Genomic DNA, 18844 nt, shown 5'->3' on the forward strand with positions numbered 1-18844 from the left:
TCCCCCACCTCAGCCCCCCAAGCGCTGGTGTTACAGGTGGGGCCTCAGCTCTGTTTCCCTGACACGGGTCCCGTCTGGAAGCTTCCACCCACCAGAAGGCATTGACTGGCCCTGTTGCCCTCCACGGCCGTGATTCGGGGTCCGTGGAGCCCCCCCAGGACTGGGTGGAAGTGGGGGGGCGGGCGGGGCGCAGGCTGTGGGCAGTTCCTCAAAAGGCCACAGTGCAATGCGCCATGACTCAGTGATTCTTTTCTAGATAGAGACCTGGGCTTTGAACTCCCCGCCCAGACAGGGCCCCGGGGAGACGTGGGGGGGGGGCTGAGGCGCTGGGGGGCCCGGTTCTCGGGGTCCTGGGCCCACGTCGTGTCCCCTCCACACGTGCTGGGAGCGTGGGGTGCGCACACCTCCTCTCCGGGAGCGGATTTTCCCCTCAGCCTCAGCTCACACGCGGGGCCCGCGCGGGGTTCGCAGGGGCCCGAGCCCCGCCCGGCGCGGCCTCCGCGCTCTGCCCACTCAAGGCCGGTGCTGTCCACTCGAGCCTCAGCTCCACTTCCACGCTTGCTGGCCCACGAGAGGGCAGCGTCCGCGGGCCTTCCTGCCCGGGGCTGGCCGTAGGCTGGGGTGCTGCGGGCCGCTCCGAGTCGCTGGGACGGCAGGCGTGCTCTGAGGACCGCGGCCCGGCAGCCAGCCTCGTCCCTGCCCCCAGCCTGGCACCCTGTGGCTTCCGGGTGGCCCCCAGTTCCCACACACTGGGTCTGGGTTTCCTCTTCTATGAAATGGGGTGACGGCTGGGACCAGCCCTGCGAGAGGAGCTTCCTGGAGAGCGGGGTGTCACAGCCACCAGGGGCCCCGTGGAGGGGCTGGAAGAGGCCTCTGTGGCTGATCTAGATCACACACACACACACACACACACACACACACACACACACACACACACACACACACACACACACACACACACACCCGCCGCTGGGCACAGGCGCTCAGAAACCCAGGTGCTTGGCCGGGCATGGTGGCACATCCTGTAATCCCAGCGGTCTGGAGGCTGAAGTGGGAGGAGGGAAAGTTCAAGGCCAGACTGAGACACAAACCCTGTATCAAGAACAAAGACTGTGGCTGGGGGCTCAGGCCTGTAGTCCCTGCCACCCAGGAGGCTGAGCTCTGAGGACCCTGGACCAGCTGGAGAGCACGGCCAGCCCTGGGTGGCACAGGGTGCCTGCTCCTGGCTTCCTGGGCAGGGCGCCCTGGGGCTGGGGAGGGAATGCGACTGGGGCTCCCAGGCAGGGCAGGCAGATGGCCAGTTTTCCAGAACTTTCAGTGGGGCTGTTTGAGAACTTTCATTAAGGAAATAATCAGGTGCAGACCCAATGAGCAAACTCCTACCCCGCCTACTACAACACGGCGTGAATTGCCCTGGGCCCAGTCAATCCTGATTTCACCTCTGACCCCAAGTTGGCCTCTAGGGGAGCAGCCCTGGGGCCTGGGTGCAGGCTCCCTGGCCACATTTCCGGGGCGTTCTGAGTCATGGGGGGAGGGGGGAGGCTGGCAGCAGCTTCGTCACCGCAGGGCTGGTAGCTGTCCCTGCCAGCCTGTGGGTGCCCGGTGTCCCAGGGGGCCGGGGAAGGCAGCAGGGGCTCCTGGAGAGCGTCCTGAGGGCCTGGGTCTGCAGAGCCCCTGCTTGAACGTGGCCTGGACGCGGTCCCTGAGCCTTCCTGCTCAAGGCTGGCGCTCTACCGCCTGGGCCACAGCTCCACTCCCTCCCTGCCAAGGAAATGAAAACCCAGAAAAAAATTCCCATAGCGGGGCGCCTCCGCCATCGGCGGGTCCAGGGGCCGGCCCCAGTGCCCTGTGCTGTGTGTGGTGCAGCTCCTAGCTCGGCCTGGCTCTCGGCAGCTTCGAGGTAGGCGTAGGAGGATCACGATTGGAGGCCAAAATGCACAACCTTCTCTGACCAAATGACTGAGGCATAAAAAGATTCAGGAGAGCCGGGCGCTGTGGCTCATGCCTTTCATCCCAGCTACTCAGGAGGCTGAGATCTGAGGATCGAGGCTCAAAGCCAGCCCGGGCAGGAAAGTCCCTGAGACTCTGATCTCCAATGAACCACCAGAAACCCGGCAGTGGTGCTGTGGCTCAAGGGGTAGAGCGCCCGCCCAGAGGACAGCACCCAGGCCCAGAGTTCAAGACCATGACCGACAGCAACAAGAGAAAGCCCGTGCCCTCCTGGGAGCAAGTTCCACAGCCTGAGGCGGGGTGAGCGTGTGGCCGGAACTTCTGGGAAAGGGGTCAGGGGTCAGGGTTGAATTCCCTTCACCGGAACCCTACACAGAAGATAGGGTACGCGCTGCTTGCTGGGCTCCAAGTGGTTTGGTCTCTGGCCAGGCCAGGTGGCCCCCTGGAGAGAAACACACCCCAACTTCTTTTGTGCTGCTGCTCAGCTCAACCCAGAACCTTCCTCACACCAGTCTTCCTCACCGACCCCTCCCCCCCTTCAGCTTTTCTCTAAAACCAATCTCTACCTCTTCGGCTGGGCATGGTGGCTCATGCCTGTAGTCCTTCAGCTACCAGCCAGGCTGAGGCGGGTGGGTGGCCGAGTCTGGGAGTCCAGAGCCCCCACCAGCCAATGCAACCCAATGTTTTATTTATGCATGTGGTGATTAATTGCTGGCCCTGGGGCTTGAACTCGGGGCCTGGGTTCTATTCTGGAGCCTTTGTGCTCCTGGCTAGCACTCTACCACGTGAGCCACAGCTGCGCTCCTGTTTCTGTTTTTTCTTTGGGTCCAGTCATGGGGCCTGAACTCTGGGCCTGGGTGCTGTTCCTCAGCTCTTCAGCTCAAGGCTAGCACTCTACCACTTGAGCCTCAGCACCACTTCTGGCTTTTTTCTTTTTGCTTATGTGGTGCTGAGGAATGGAACCCAGGGCCTCAGGCATGCAAGGCAAGCGCTCCACCACTGAGCCACCTTCCCAGCCCTGACACACATTTGTTTGGAAAATTAAAAAAATGGTGTGATGGGATCAGTGCAGCGGGACGAAGCATCTGAGGATGGGGGGGGGGGGATGGGGGTATGGGGAGGACAGCCCTTTGTTTCTGGACATTTCCTGTACAGCCTTAAAATAGCAGTGCCGGGCTGGCCAGGCCGCAGGCGCAAGGCGACCCTGGCTGTGAGGATGGGGTTCCACTGTGACCCCCACGCCGTTGCTGGGCCCGGCCAGAGGCACCCGCCTTGGCCTTCCCCACCCAGCTCTCCCTGCCAGGGAGAGCCTTGCGGACCGGCCAGCGCCTTCTCAGCCCGGCAGGAGGCTGAGGCCAGAGGACCGCGCCTGGAGGCCAGCTGGAGGGAAAAGCGCAGGAGGAAGGCGGGAAGTGCTGCAGGGCCAAGTGCCAGCCAGGACCCAGGACGGGGGTGTGTGTGTGTGCATGCTTTGAGTTTAAATTTGTGTGTGTGTGTGTGTGCATGCTTTGAGTTTAAATCCCAGTACAGACAAGAAAAACCCCCAAAAACTAAAGCAATCCCCCCACGCTCTCCTCACAGGGTCGGGGTCAAGGTCAGGGTGAAGGTCACGTCATGGGCTGCAGGTGCAGGTCACAGGCCATGGTGACCAGCACCGCATTGGATGGCCGGGGCTAAAAATAGGGAGCTGGCTGGGGCGGGGCTTCCGGGTGTCCCGGGAGGGCCTGGAACTTTCTACAAATCTAAAATGGTCCTAAAAAAATGTTATGAAAAGCCAGAAACAAAGAGATGAACAGAGGAAGCTTCCGGGAGGGGGGGGGGGGCCCAGATGGGGGGTCAGGGCCTGAGGTGCTGCCCCCGGCCCCCCCCCCTTTGTTCCTGGTCCCCGGTGGCCGGCCAGGCTCCCCGCGTGGCTCAGGCTGTGCTGACGTCACAAAGACAACTGGAAGCCGGCATGGCGGCTCCGAGGGAGCGCTCGCCGTAAGCGGGAGGCCCTGGGTTCGATTCCTCAGCACCACACACAGAAAAAGCCCGAAGTGGCACTGTGGCTCAAGGGGTAGAGCGCTTGCCTTGAGCTGAGGAGCTGAGGGGGCCCAGAGTTCAGGCCCCACGACCAGACCCCCCCCCAAAAAAAAAGACCCGTGAATAGCAGCACAAATTTAGGACAAACTTCCTGTTTTCAGCTGTGAAAACATCATCCTGCAGTGTCCCAGCCTCCCCCCCCGGCCTCTCCACCCGGGGCCTCCGACCCCGGCCTCTCCCACCCAGCAGCACCGCGCGCCCCGGGCTTCTGGGAGAAAGGAGAGAAGGGCTGGGTGTTTTGTATTAAAATATTATATTAATCATTCAAACTTCATTTTGTACAAGGAGTGCGCGTGCGCGCGCGTGCTAGGCGGGCATGTCGGCCTTGCTGAGCGCGATGGCCAGCTCCAGGTCCTCCTGCTCCTGCCGCCGCAGGCGCGCCAGCCGCTCCTGCTCCGCCTTGGCGCTCTCCCGCTTGGCCCAGGCCAGCTGCTGCTCCTCATTGCAGAACTGCAAGGGAAGGTGGGGCTCAGCGCGGGCGGCCACGGGAGCTCTGGATGAGGATTTGGGGGCCTTTCTTGAGATGGGTGGGGGTATTTGGGGGCCCTGGGCTGGGCTCCGGCCTCCGCTTCTTCCAGGAGCCCTGGCCCCGTTCCCCGCCTCTGCCCTGCGCCCCGGCCTGGGCGCAAAGAAGCCGCGGGCCCCGATCACACACCTGGGGCCGCAGAGTGCGGGCCCGTGGCGCAAGACCCCATCTCAATGCCGCCCCGGGAGGCCCCGCCACCCGCAGCTCCCGCCTGCAGTCCCAGAGACTCGGGAGGCTGGGATCTGAGGCTCGTGCCCCGCGGCCGGCCTGGGCCGGAACCTCTGAGCGACTCCTCTCTCCACTAAATCACTCGGAAAAGCAAAAGTGGTGCTGTGTCTCGCGCGGCAGAGCGCCAGCCAGCTCTGAGCACGCACCCGAGTTCAAGCCCGGGCCGGGTCTCCCCCACCCCAGATCCACTCCCTCCTCGGCTTCCACACGCCAGCCAGTCCTCCCTCCCCGCCCCTGCCCTTCTCTTCTGGAACCTTCCAACACATCACTGGGAGGAACACAAGGGCAGCGCGCAGCTGTGGAGACAGCCCAGGGCGCAGCTGCAGGGCAGGGGGGCTGGGGCCTCGGGGCGCTGCACGTCAGGTCCCAGAGAACTTTCCAGAAAAGGGGTCTCTGGTGTGGTCGTGATGACAGAGGCAGGGGCGCAGGGCGCCGTGACGGGCGGGCACCGTGGGTGCTGGCGGAGGTGAGCCGCGCCCCGCCCGCCGCCCGCGCCCCGCCCGCCCCCGCCGCCCCGCCCGCGCCCCTGCCCAACGCCCGCGCCCCGCCCGCCCCCGCCGGCCGCCCGCGCCCCCGCCCGCGCCCCCACCGCCCCGGCCACGGAAGCGGAGGCCCGCACCCGCACCCGCGCCCGCGCCCGCCGTTTGGGCGCTGACGGGGTGGGCGGCCTGTCTGCCACCCGTCCACCCTCCTTCCTCGGGGTGCCGGCAGCCCCCCGACACAGAGCCGCACCCCGACCCGGAGCCGGGGCCCAGGAGCCCATCTCACCCCCAAGAAGCACAACACAGAACCGAGAGCGTGCGGGGGACGCGCGGGGCGGCCGGGCGCGGCCCAGGCGGGGGGCGACGCCGGCACCGGCCAACCGCCGACAGCGCCGCGGCCGCGGGGGGCCGGGACGGGCCCGCCCGGGGTGCCCCTGCCGGGGTGGGGGCCCCGGGGTGCGGGAGCGGGCGCAGCGAGCCCCCCAACGCGGAAGCGGGGTGAGGGCGCGGGAGGGTCTCAACTTACAGAGGTGAAGTCGGCAAAGCCGGCGGGAGCGGCCTTAGAGGGGACAAAGGGGTCTGTTCCGCTAAGCGGCGCCCCCAGCCCCTCTCTATTTTGGAGCGGGTCGCCGGCGCGGGCCCCCCGCGGCTGGAGGGGCTCGGGGGGCGGGGGCTCCGCGGAGCCGGGCTGGCTCACGGGGGTGCTTTTACCTGGAGGGCGGGGGAGAGAACAGAACAGAGAGAGAGGACACGCGTGAGGCCGTGACCGGACGGGCGGGCGGGGCCGAGCGGCGGGGCTGCGCCAGCCCGGGACAGACCGCGGGGGCGCGCAGGCGCGCAGGCACGCAGGCGCGCGCAGGCACGCAGGCGCACGCGCAGGGCCGGGCCGAGCCCCACGCGAGGAGGCCGGGCCTGCGGACGCCCTGGGCCCAGCCACGACCACAGCCCACCAGCGGCGTGACTGCGCGCGCAACACACACACGCGCGCGTGCGCCACGCCACGGCTGCCGCAGGGACCGCTGGGAAGGGCTGCCCCTGCACACACCTGCGGGACCGGCCTGGAGCCTGAGCCCACGCACACATGCGGCTGGGACCAGCCTGCCGCCCCGCTGCTCTACCGCGGCCTGCGGGCTCGGGTGGGAGGGGGTGCGGGGCTGGGGTGGGGGGGTGAGGGTTTGGGAGGGGGTGCGGGGCAGGGGTGGGGGGGTGAGAGGTTGGGAGGGGGTGCGGGGCAGGGGTGGGGGGGTGGGAGGGGGTGAGGGTTTGGGAGGGGGTGCGGGGCAGGGGTGGGGGGGTGGGAGGGGGTGAGGGTTTGGGAGGGGGTGCGGGGCAGGGATGGGGGGTGAGAGGTTGGGAGGGGGTGAGGGGCAGGGGTGGGGGGGTGGGAGGGGGTGAGAGGTGGGAGGGGGTGCGGGGGGTGGGAGGAGGTGCGGGGCAGGGGTGGGAGAGGGTGAGGGGTTGGGGTTGGGCTGGGGTGCGGGGCAGGGGTGGAGGGGTGAGAGGTTGGGAGGGGGTGAGGGGTTGGGAGGGGGGGTGGGGGGGTGGGAGGGGGTGAGAGGTGGGAGGGGGTGCGGGGGGGTAGGAGGGGGTGAGGGGTGGGAGGAGGTGCGGGGCAAGGGTGGGAGAGGGTGAGGGGTTGGGGTGGGAAGGGGTTGGGGTGGGAAGGGGTTGGGAGGGAGTGGGGGGCCTGGCCCTGCGGGGCTCCGTGTGGCGCACCCCCTCAAACAGGTTGTGGGGCGCCCGACCCGAGCCTGGGCCTGTGGTGCCATGGCTTCCCGGTCTGCCAGGACGGTTCCTCGGAGTCCCGCGGGGGCCGAGGGGAGGGGTGGGGCGCGGCTGCGGGCACGGCCGCAGTTTGGACGTTTGGACGGCTGCGGGCTGCGGGTCGGGTCGGGTCGGACCCGCCCTCCCTGGCTCGCTTGGGGGGGGGGGCTGAGGCGGCGCACACCGCACACCGCGGCTCCGCGCGCGGCCTCCACTCGGAGCGCAGGCCCGGCGCCCAGCGCGTGTGCGCACCGCCCCAAACACCGCAGCCGCGCCCGCCCTCGGCGCCCACGGGGGGAGGGGGGGCGAAGATACGAGTCAGAGGCCCCAACACCGATGCTCCCCCAAAACCATTTTCCAATCAGTAGAGAGCTGGGCCGTGGGGTGGGGGCTGGGCGTGGGGTGGAGGATGGGCTGTGGGGGGCTGGGCGTGGGGTGGATGGGCTGTGGGGAGCTGGGCGTGGGGTGGAGGATGGGCGTGGGGTGGGGGGCTGGGCGTGGGGTGGAGGATGGGCGTGGGGTGGAGGATGGGCTGTGGGGTGGGGGGCTGGGCGTGGGGTGGGGGCTGGGGGCTGGGCGTGGGGTGGGGGCTGGGCTGTGGGGGGCTGGGCGTGGGGTGGGGGCTGGGCTGTGGGGGGGCTGGGCGTGGGGTGGATGGGCTGTGGGGAGCTGGGCGTGGGGTGGAGGATGGGCGTGGGGTGGAGGATGGGCGTGGGGTGGAGGATGGGCGTGGGGTGGGGGCTGGGCGTGGGGTGGAGGATGGGCTGTGGGGTGGGGGGCTGGGCGTGGGGTGGGGGCTGGGCTGTGGGGTGGGGGGCTGGGCTGTGGGGTGGGGGCTGGGCGTGGGTTGGGGCTGGGCTGTGGGGGGCTGGGCGTGGGGTGGGGGCTAGGCTGTGGGGGGGCTGGGCTGTGGGGTGGGGGGCTGGGCTGTGGGGGGCTGGGCGTGGGGTGGGGGGCACTGCCCAGGCCCTGCAGGCACCCGGCGGCCGGGCTCTAGCGAAGCTGCTTTTCTGGAAAGTTCTAAGGCTCCCGAGGGCGCCCACGCGTGCCTCGCAGGCTGCCTGGCTCTGCGGCCCCTCCCGCGGGACGGTGAGGCCGGGCGCCCCGCACGCTCGCACCCCGCAGACGCTCCCCACGGGCGCAGGCGTGCGTGCCCGCGCGGGGCCTGCGTGGCGGGGGTCCCCGGGGCGGTGGACCCCAGACCCCGGGCTGCTCCCAGCACCGGGCACAGGGCAGGGCAGCACCAGCCAGGGGTGCGGGGCACAGAGCCAACGCTTCCGTCCGCAACCCAGCGCCAAGGTGCCACGGCCACCCACGACCCCCCACGACCCGGCCCCCCACGGCCCCCCACGGCCCCCCACGACCCGGCCCCCCACGGCCTGCGCCCCCACGACCCGGCCCCCCACGGCCTGCGCCCCCACGGCCGGACCCCCACGCCCCCCCTCCCGCGCCCCCCAGCGCGCACTCCAGCGGCCTCCGCGGTGGGGTGCGGGGTTCCTGGCCCCTGGGCCGGGTCGGGGCTCCCGGTGACCCCGCGTCGGGGCCGTTATCTCCGGGGCGCATCGTGGGAGCGGAACTGAGGTAGTTAAGCGGGGCCGAGGCGCTAACCGCGCTCGGCGCTGGCACCGTAAACATGAGGTCGGGGCGCGAGGAGGCCCCCGACCTGACCCCCGCCCCGTCCTGGGGCCCCCAGGAGCCGGGCAAGGCCTTGCAGGGGCGGGGACCCCAAAGCCACGGGGGTCGAGCCTTCCCTGGGCTGTGTGGCGGGAGCGCGGAGAGAGGGACCTGGGGCTGGGGGGGGCGGGTGGAGGGGGGAGGGGCCCGGCGGGTGGAGGGGGAGGGGCCCGGCCGGTGGAGGGGGGAGGGGCCCGGCCGGTGGAGGGGGAGGGCCCGGCCGGTGGAGGGGCCGTGGCGGCCTTGGCAGGGGCAGGAAGCGGCAGGGCGGGGCGCGGCCCAATCACTGGCGCCCACAGCCGTTTCCTGCACTTGAAAAAAATCTGTTTCTCTCTTTGCAAATCAACAACTTTTACCTAGAAACCCGAGAAACCCCGAGAGCGCCGCCGCCCGCGCGCGCGGCCGTTGCAGGGCGGCCGGCGCTGTTTACCTGGGGAGGCGCGCACCCCGACTCTAACCGACGGTTTCGGGGCGGCCGCGGGGCTGTTTTGCATCTGCTTCAAAGAAAGCGGTTCCCCGCCCCCCCACCTGCCGCCACCCCGTACCTTGACAGACCTTTCTAGAAAAACAGCCCAGGCTGCGCAGGCCCCGCCGCGGGCGGCTGGGGACCCCGCGCCCCGAACCGCACCACCGCGCGGTGCCCGGAGGCCTGGGAGCTGCGGCCTCCCCACGCGAGACGCGGACCCACGCGGGCGACCCGGGCACCCGCCGTGCCCACCCCGCCTGCTCCTCCCATGTTCTTGGGGGAAACTGAGGCTCGTGGGCTCAGCTCCCACCTTGATGTCCAAGGGTCCCGAGTGCGGGACGCCTGCTGCAATCCATCTTCCGGCCCCCAGCCCCAGGGCGGGGGCCGGGCCCTGCCTCGTCCCGCACGGCCCCAGCACCGGGCCTGGCCGCCGGGCTGCCGTGCTGCGTGAAGAGCAAGGGGAGGAGCGGGAGGAGCGGGAGGAGCGGAGCGCGGGGCTCGCAGCACGCAGCACACGCCGCTAGCGCATGCGCATGCGTACACGCAGTCGGCAGGCACGGGTTGCCCACAGTCAGCACGCATGCGCGCGAGCCGTCAGTGCACAAACACGCAGGCCATTGATGCGCATGCGCCGTTAGCGCCCACGCGCGTGCCGTGGGAACGTACCGGACAGCAACGTGTACCGGGGGCCGCTTTCTGGAGCCTCCGCTTCTGGGTGGGAGAGTGAGGGGGAGGATCAGACTCCACCCCACACGGACCCGGCCTGCCCACGACACGCGAGACGCACACGTCCCGGGGACGTCCCCGCCTGTCCCGGCCTCTCCGGGCACAGCCGCCCGCGTCTTCCCCGTTCGTCCATGGGCGCTGGACGCGGAGCGGCTTCTGCTCCACGCGAGCCCGTGCCCCGCACGGCTGCAGCACCTGGCCGTGCAGCCGCTGGCCCACGCGCCTGTGCGCGCGCGTGGCACGTCCACCCGCTGGCTCCGCGCGCGCCCCCGCCCCACCCGAGCAGCGGCGGAGGCCGCGCCCCGCGCGGAGCCGGCCGCGTACTGACCGCTGGGCGGCTTGGGCCGAGGCGGAGCGGGCTTCTTGGGCGGCAGAGCCGGCGTGTGCTGCGCACCGTGAAAGGGGTCGTCTGAGAACGCCGCGCCTCCCACGGACGCGGGGAAAGGCCCAGGGGGGGGCTGCAAGAGAGGACACGGGAGAGGCAACACCGTCAGTCTCGCCAGGCCGCCGTGGATGGCGGCCGCTCCCCCTGGGCCCGGGCTCCCGCGCAGAGCCGTCCCCTAGCGCCCCCAGCCCAGCCCGAGTCCCTGCGTTCCCCACCCTCCCGGTGGGCCCCACACCGGGCCCCGGCCCAGATCCAGCCCCCACCCCGCAAGGAGGGCGGGTGGTGGGCAGAAGGACGCACAAGCCACAGGTGGGAGGAGGAAGAGGAAGAGCACACAGTTGGTGGGTGGATGGGTGATGGAGCGAGGGTGGACCACCAGACGAGAGCACGCGCGGGTGAAGACGGAGAGGGTGCTGGCTCGGTTGGGGCCGGGCTGCCGGCCCAGCGGGGAGAAGCACCGCTTCACAAGAGCCAGCACCGGGCCAATCGGCGGCCTCCCAGGTGCCAGCGCCGCCCACGGGAGCCAGCGCCGGGCCAATCGGCGGCCTCCCAGGTGCCAGGCACCGCCCACGGGAGCCAGCGCCGGGCCAATCGGCGGCCTCCCAGGTGCCAGGCGCCGCCCACGGGAGCCAGCGCCGGGCCAATCGGCGGCCTCCCAGGTGCCAGGCGCCGCCCACGGGAGCCAGCGCCAGGCCAATCGGCGGCCTCCCAGGTGCCAGGCGCCGTCCCTACCATGCCTCCTCTATGCACAGGGAAATAGGCCTGGCATGGCGCTGCAGCCCGCTAGTTGGGCCTGCACCTGCGGTCAGGCTGCGGCTCCTGGGCACTGTGCCTAGCTGTGGGCTGCTGGGTCTAGGGTGGACGCTTCGAGCCACCGTCGGTGACGCTGGTGGACATGGGCAGGGGCAGCGCAGGGGCTGCTGGGAGCCTCCGATGACAGGCTGCAGCCAGCCAGGCCTGCCCTGGCTGACTCAGTTTCCCCACCTTCAGTGCCACACGCACAGCCACAGGCCCTGGCTCAGCACCGTGAGGACGTGGTACCTCCGGGGCACGGGCTGGGGCACGTGCGGCCCGCACCCACCCACCCCGGCTCTCCCGACACCAAATACACTACACAGAAAATTCCAGAAGTTAATGCCCCTGGGCTCTGGATGGCTTCTGCGCACGGCTTGCGCCATGGCTGGTGAGGCGCTGTTTCCCGGGGTGTCAGTCCGGGCTGTGCTGGGCTGGCCCGAGCCCCTGGCTGCGGGCGGCCCGCACTGCCTCTGGCTGACCGGGAGCCCGCGGGGCGTGGGGTCGGCGGGCGTCACGGGTGTTCTCTGGAGAGCGGGTCCGGCTGTGTGGCCAGGCTGGCCTTGAACCCGGGTCCCCCCGAGCGCTGGCGTGCAGCCCTGCGGTCGCAGTGTTGTGCAAGGAATGGCGGAGGCCTGGGACGTCTCCCCAGGCACTGGGGGTCCCGGGCGGGCTCCCCATGCGCTCGGATCCTGCTGCGGTGGACCCGCTCAGGCATGTGCAGGTACAGAAGTGGTGACAGGCGGCCATCGGCCAAGCCCACCCGGCCAGGCACGAGGCGCACCCTCCCATCAGCGCGGGGCCAATCGGCGCCCTCCCATGTGACAATCCCACCCCCAGGGGCCAGCGCCGGCCAATCGGCGCCCTCCCATGTGACAACCCCACCCCCAGGGGCCAGCGCCGGCCAATCGGCGCCCTCCCAAGTGACAACCCCACCCCCAGGGGCCAGCGCCGGCCAATCGGCGCCCTCCCAGGTGACAGGCGCTACCCCCAGGAGCTGGGGTGCGGTGGCTGCTTTGAGCAGGGTTTGGGGGGCTGGGTCGAGGCCGGGGGTCCAAGCGGCCTCTGCAGAGTCGGGGGCTGACCTCTAGAAAGGTGGCCCTGCCTGCGGGGGCAGCGCAGCCCTGGAGAGCGCGGCCCAGGAGAGGGGAAAAGGAGAAGTCCCTGATGATGGACCATGGGGTGGGGGTGGGGACATGGAGGAGGCACGTGGCTCATGGGGGGCTCTCCCGGGCTCGGGCAGGGAGACCAGGGCGGGTTATGTAAGTGGCTCTCATTTTATTCTCAGGGCCCTCCACAAACACGTTTTGAGGAACTTATTTGCATCTCTTTCCTGGGCAGTGGGGGGATGCGATGGGGTCCAGGGCCTGGAGGGTGAGCAGGGTCTGCCAGGGGTGCCCAGCAAGAACACGCTCGGGAAGGAGGCTGGGGAGGACACAGGTGGAGGCTGGGGAGGACACAGGAGGAGGCTGGGGAGGACACAGGAGGAGGCTGGGGAGGAGGCTGGGGAGGAGGCTCAGGGAGGAGGCTGGGGAGGAGGCTGGGGAGGAGGCTCAGGGAGGAGGCTGGGGAAGACACAGGAGGAGGCTGGGGAGGACACAGGAGGAGGCTGGGGAGGAGGCTGGGGAGGAGGCTCAGGGAGGAGGCTGGGGAGGACACAGGAGGAGGCTGGGGAGGACACAGGAGGAGGCTGGGGAGGACACAGGAGGAGGCTGGGGAGGACACAGGAGGAGGCTGGGGAGGAGGCTGGGGAGGAGGCTGGGGAGGACACAGGAGGAGGCTGGGGAGAAGGCTGGGGAGGACACAGGAGGAGGCTGGGGAGGAGGCTCAGGGAGGAGGCTGGGGAGGACACAGGAGGAGGCTGGGGAGAAGGCTGGGGAGGAGGCTGGGGAGGAGGCTGGGGAGGACACAGGAGGAGGCTGGGGAGGAGGCTGGGGAGGAGGCTCAGGGAGGAGGCTGGGGAGGACACAGGAGGAGGCTGGGGAGGAGGCTGGGGAGGACACAGGAGGAGGCTGGGGAGGAGGCTGGGGAGGAGGCTCAGGGAGGAGGCTGGGGAGGACACAGGAGGAGGCTGGGGAGAAGGCTCAGGGAGGAGGCTGGGGAGGACACAGGAGGAGGCTGGGGAGAAGGCTCAGGGAGAGGCTGGGGTGGGTGCTGGCATTTGGGGTGTTGGCTGCCCCCCATTGCTGCTCCAGGCCCCACCCTGCCGGGGTAGGAGAGAGCTGAGTTTTTTTAAGCAAAGGAAAAAGAGAAAAGAAAAAGCCAGCTCAGGAAAACAACAGCGCGGCGGGCTCGGCTCGGCGCAGCGGCCGCGGTTTCGCTTCCCGGCAGTGTTGACACACCTGAGGTCGTTCTTGAAAAACAACGTAACCACAGCCCGCAGATGCGGCCCACAGACCGGCCCCAGGCCGCGTGGCCACGGCGGAGCTGCAGGGCGGCTCTGAGGGAAGGGCAGGCCGGGCCCAGCGAGAGGCTGCCCGCCCTGCCCGCCCTGCCCGCCCTGCCCGCGGCCTCCGCGCGGCCCAGGCCTGCAGCCTGGCGGGGGTGGGAGGGTGTGGGGAGCACGCTGCAGGGGGCGCAGCCACGAGCGACGGGCTGCTGCCCCCGTGTGGCAGATGCGCCCCGTGTCAGGGGCGGACCCCGTGCTGAACACCCCACCCCTGCTGCAGGCGCCGCGCTCCCCTGAGTCCCGGCCCGGGCCCGGCCCACGGTGCCGCCCGGCCCACACGTCTGCACCGTCCCAGGCGGCCTGGAGCAGTGTGCAGTCGCCGCCCGTCTGGACCGCGTGTGGCCCCGGCGGCACAGGGCCGCGCGTGAGGAGCTGGGCCCGCGGGGCGCGGCGGCTCTCCACACCAGGATCAACCATGCACACAGAAAACCAGGAACCTCCGTGCCTGTGGGCATCGTGGGGCGCTTCTTGCCCTCGGCCCCTGTCCCACGTGCCAGGCCACCAGCTCCCGCGTCACACCAGGGAGAGGGGAGACCAGGGAGGAAAGCGCGGCTCCCTGCACACGCACACGCTGAGAGATGCCCTGGGCACCGAGCACACGCCCATGGCCTCCTGGCCACGGCACTGTGCCGCCCCCTGCTGGCCGGTGCCCGTCCTGCAGCACACGCCGGCCCCACAGGGCTCCTGGGTGAAGCTGTGGCCACAGTGCGTGGGGGGGGGGACGGGGGACGGCGGCCTGGACGGGGCTCACACCAGGGGCGGTGCTCACGAGCTGGCTCTGCCCTGGGGAGGGGCCCCGGCGTCATTTCTTCCCCAGGGCAGGTCTATGCCCACTTCACGCTCCAGCCCCCTGCAGCCCGCGGGACGTGGCTTGGGCACCGCGGGCTTGCATGGCTCCGCCTCCCGCACCCACCCACTCCGGCCCAGTGCCGGTGCCCCCGGCCGGGCCCGAGCCATGCCACCCGTGTCAAGGGGGACACACGCCTGGGGGGGCAAGCCGGGGTTTCCCCCCCACCCCTACGGCGAGGCTCGCGCCCCTCACCTTGGACATCTGGCTGAAGTCAGCAAAGCCCTCGGCGCTGCCGAACGCCCCGCTCCCAAAGGGGTCCAGCGTCCCAAAGGGATCTGCAAGGCACCGGGAGGCAGGGGTCACGGCCAGGGACAGAATGCACCCCGTACCTCGGGGGTCAGGACAAGGCGGGGTCCCCAAGGCAGGGGGTTGCCGCGTGCGGGAACACGGGCCCCACAGCTCCTGCCTGCTCTGGCACAGGGCCCCTGCGTGGCCACAGCTCAGGGGGCAGGGGCCACGGCCTGCTGCCCCAGAGAGCTGGGAGGGGCGGAGGCAACAATGTCCGTGGCGAGGGGACACAGAGCTGTTTTCAGAGCCAGGGGTCATCACACAGCCCGGGCCGGTCAGTTGTACCTCCCAAGTAGGACTTACAGGCGTGCACCACTGTGCCCAGCCCGAGACACGCGTCTGCGGTGCTGTCTCCTTTGCCCCCGCCCCATGACTGCCCCCTGGAGAACATGAGGCCACGGGCAGGGGCCCAGGCCCACTCACCTGATGCTTTCGACACATCGGACGACGCGAAGGGCTCGCTGGCCTCGAATGGGTCGAGCTGAGGAGACAGGAGACGGTGGGTTTGTGGCCTCTCCAGACCCACGGGACCCCTGGGAGGGCAGGGGGGAGAGTGGAGCACGGGGCCCTCGCGCCCTGGGCATGGGGGGCTGGTGGGCCGGGCTCACCGAGGCGGGTGCGCCGGGGGTCTTGGCGAAGGGGTCGGCGGCGAACGGGTCGCTCCGCGGCTGCTTCTTGGCGAAGGGGTCCGGGGCAGGGCCGCGGAAGGGGTCGCTCTCTCGGAAAGGGTCCCCACCAAAGGGATCTGGGGGGGGCGGTGGAGAGGTGAGTGGTGGAGGTGGCCTGGGAGGAGGTGACGGGGCAGGCACATGCATGGGAAGCTTGCGGGTGACAGGAATGGTTCTGATCTCACAGGACACTGTTGGAAAGGACCCTGGGGTTCGTGGGTGGGCGCCCCGTGGAGCCCCTTACCCCAGTGGGGGGTGGGGCACAGCGGCCCTGGCTGCGCAGGCAGCGGTCAGGATGCAGGCTGACCCGCTCACACCTGCCCAGGCCGGGCAGCTTCTGTGCACGGCAGATCGCGGCCAGCGTGGGCCAGGGCGTGCGCAAGATGTGGAACTTGGCTGCGTGCAGAGGCTAGCTCTTCACGAGGCTGGGTTAAAAACCACCGACAGACAGCCAGTGCCAGTGGCTCTGCCTAGAATCCCGGAGGATCAAGGTTCCAGAAAGTTCCTAAGGCCCTCATCTCCATAGAAAAATGCGGGGCGTGGCAGGGGTTGCCTATCATCCCAGCTACATAGGAGATGGAGATCAGAGGTCAAAGCCCAGGCCAGCCTGGCCACACACCTCAAGCAGAGCAGCCCCTGCTTAGCCAGCGTGAAGCCTTGTGTTCAAGGCCTGGCACCAGCTTGCACACATGGAGATGAGCTTCATCTCAAGAGAATAAAATCCACCTGCTACCAAGCCGGGGCCTGTGTGGTGTGGAGGGCCGCCATCTGTGTGGGCAGCCGCCACCCCCTCCTTGTAAGGGTGTGGCCTGAGAGCCACCCGCCCCACCCCACCGCACCGCACCCGCCCCACTCCACCGCACCGCACCCGCCCCACCCCACCGCACCGCACCCCCGGCCGTGTCACCTTTGCCACCATACCTGTGATCGCTGTCTGCTGCTCCACAAATGGATCGTTCTGGAACGGGTCGCCTGCAGGGGGCAGGAGGAGGAACAATACTTGGGTCTGCCCGGCCTTTTTCTGCCTCGGGCCCATCCAGCTTTGGGAGGAGGAAACTCCCACCCGGCCCCCACGGGGTGGACACAGGCTGGGGGTCGCGAGCGTGGACTGGAGGGAGCGCCAGCCCCGGAATCACGCCACCTGCCCTTCCCCGCGTGGGCACGCGCTGATGCCCGCTGCTGGGGGCCGAGGCCGCCGACCCCACGGGCAGCGCGTGCAGATGCGGACCCCCGGGGCGGCTGCCCGGCTCCCGTCGGAGGGCGGGCGCAGGGTGCGTGCCGGCGGGGCCCGTGTACCTTTGAAGGGGTCGGCTCCCTTGAAGGGGTCGGTCTGGAAGGGGTCGTCGGCCTGGAAGGGGTCGGCTGGCAGCTCCTGCGCGCTGCCGCTGAACAGCAGGGCTTTGCTCTTGAAAGGATCGTCCTGGAGCGGCGGAGCGGACAGGACGCGCTGGTCACTGCCACGGAGGACCAGAGCACGCCCCGGCCCGACCTCCGCCTGTCCAGCCACCCCGGACGCCACGGGAGAGGACAGCGGGCACTGGGCAACACGGGTGCAACGGGTAAGCCTGGAGCAACTAAAACAGTGCACCCAGTGGAGACAACCCGCATGCCCGCGGCGGCCGCGCAGGAAGGACGGAGCGCGGCTCCTCGCGCCCCCGGAACACTGCAGAGCCGTACCGCCGGAAGCAAGCCCGCGGCCCTGGGCACGGCAGGGAGCGGCGGGCGTGGCTCGAGCGGAGAGGCCTGCCCTCCTGAGCAGGAGCCCGTGTGAGTTCAACCCCCCCAGTTGCCACAAAAGGAAGAAAAGGAAGGGAGAAGTGAGTGAGATCCGGAGCCGGGCACTGGGGGCGCGGAAGCCCTGGAGGGGGACCCCAGGGCTGTGCTCAGCACCCTGAGAGACTGTGAGGGGAACGAAGCTTAATGTCTGAGCACAATGACATCTTCAGTCCCGGCTTACTGTGGGCTGGGTGCCGGGGCACACACCTGCAGCACCAGCTTGCGGGGAGGTGGAGGCAGGAGGATGGGTGCGGCTTGCCAGGCGGCTGAGAACACAGGTGACGGTTTGGGAGTGATTACAGGCCCCCAAAGACGTATTCAACAAGAGTGCTGTGGCCAGCGTATCCCCAGGGATGCTGGGTTTAGAAAAGAACCGAGGGTTGCAGCCTCAGCACTGGGCATGAAGTGCCCAGGAACACCGGATGAAGGAGGCCGGGAGGCACAGAGCGCTGGGTTGAGGAGGCAGGAGGGCGGGGCGGCGGCGCTGGATCTGGGCTGTGGCGCGACGGCCCCTTTCTCAGCCCAGGCTGTGGAGGACGTGGAGACCGCTGACCTGGGATGCAGCGCCCGGCGCCGCCCGCACCGGCTGCCCCCGATGGGAGGCCCAGCCAGTGCCGGGGCAAGCGCGAGACAGACAGACAGACAGACGGCTCCGAGGGCTGAGTGCCCTTGGCTCTCAGCTCCCACGAGCGTCCCCACTGAGGCCCAAGATTTGCGCTCACCCCACCCAAGAGCGCGGGGTCCAAGTCCTGTCCCGGCCAGCACGGGCCTGCAACTTGAGAGCCAAGAGAGGAGGAAGCAGGGCCCGAGCCGAGTGCGAGGCTCACGCCTGCGGTCCTGCCTACTGGAGAGGCGCACTCACAAGGATCCTGATTGGAGGCCGGCCCCCGCAGACACAGGGAGGCTGCAGGCCAGGCAGGGGCAGACAAGTCCTTGAGAGGCCGGCTCAACCGAAGCTGGGAGGAGGGGCGCGCGCCCCTGATCGCAGCCTCGATGGGAAGAGGGTCTGAACAGGCAAGGAGACCCTATCTCAAACACAGCCAGTGCCCAGAGCGTCTTGGCAGCACTGACTTATCAAGAGCAAGGCCTCCAAGTCAAACTCCGATAGTGCCCAAAGAGAAACATAAAACCCATAAAGACAGTGTGGCGTTGGAATGGAAGCTTCCAGTGAGTTGAGGCGGTGCGTCTGCAGGTGGGTACACCATGGGATGCAAGACACAGGAACACGCGGGCTGTGGGCACACTACTCCCCCTCCGCCGTGTGACACAAGCTGGCGTGGGCTGGCCAGCGCCCCAGTGCTCCAGGAGGTAGCTGGGAACACTACTCCGCCCCTTTGCTGACTCGGGGAGTCTGAGTCCGTCTCCCCTGTCTCAGGAGCTGTGGGGTCCTGGAGACACCACCGTGGCCCATGGCTGCCGGAGGCATCCGCCGCTGTGCGGTGCACTGCTGGGCTGGGCTGTCCTGAGGGACGTGGGCCTGGCGTCCCGAGCCGCGGCCACCCCTCTGCCTGCTTAGGAAACACTCGCGCCAACTCTGCGGGGCCCTCGGCCATTCGGGTGACATTCCACCCTTTAAAAGGTGCAGGGCTCCCGCCTGTCATCCCAGCTACCCGGAGGCTGAGATCGGAGGTCGGGGCACCAAGACAGCAGGCAGAAAAGTCCATGGGACTCTGATCTCCCATGAACTACTAAGAAGCCGGAAGTGGGCTGCGGCTCACGTGGTGGCGTGCCAGCGTGA

At 69.4% G+C, this 18844-nt stretch overlaps 1 protein-coding gene across 7 annotated transcripts in view; it reads right to left on the reverse strand.

The window, feature by feature from the left end:
• Positions 1–4268: 4268 nt before the first annotated feature.
• The window catches only part of LOC138810981 (epidermal growth factor receptor substrate 15-like 1), a 37055-nt gene continuing 22479 nt past the window's right edge, over positions 4269–18844 (reverse strand). For 2 of the 7 annotated variants that reach the window (XM_069998422.1, XM_069998421.1), the window contains exons 17-25: positions 16627–16750; positions 16252–16302; positions 15271–15407; positions 15086–15143; positions 14567–14649; positions 10227–10356; positions 9839–9883; positions 5795–5979; positions 4269–4482 (exon numbers count right to left, since the gene is read on the reverse strand). In XM_069998422.1, the coding sequence (XP_069854523.1) occupies positions 4339–4482; positions 5795–5979; positions 9839–9883; positions 10227–10356; positions 14567–14649; positions 15086–15143; positions 15271–15407; positions 16252–16302; positions 16627–16750 (957 nt within the window). In that variant the 3' untranslated portion in view covers positions 4269–4338. Of the gene's footprint in view, positions 4483–5794; positions 5980–9838; positions 9884–10226; positions 10357–14251; positions 14308–14566; positions 14650–15085; positions 15144–15270; positions 15408–16251; positions 16303–16626; positions 16751–18844 lie in introns of those variants that run through there. The other 5 variants (XM_069998424.1, XM_069998426.1, XM_069998425.1 and 2 more) reach the window with 5 other exon arrangements.

The sequence above is a fragment of the Dipodomys merriami genome, unplaced genomic scaffold, assembly GCF_024711535.1.
Source record: "Dipodomys merriami isolate MVZ:Mamm:240054 unplaced genomic scaffold, mDipMer1.0.p SCAF_519, whole genome shotgun sequence".
Lineage (NCBI taxonomy): Eukaryota > Metazoa > Chordata > Mammalia > Rodentia > Heteromyidae > Dipodomys > Dipodomys merriami.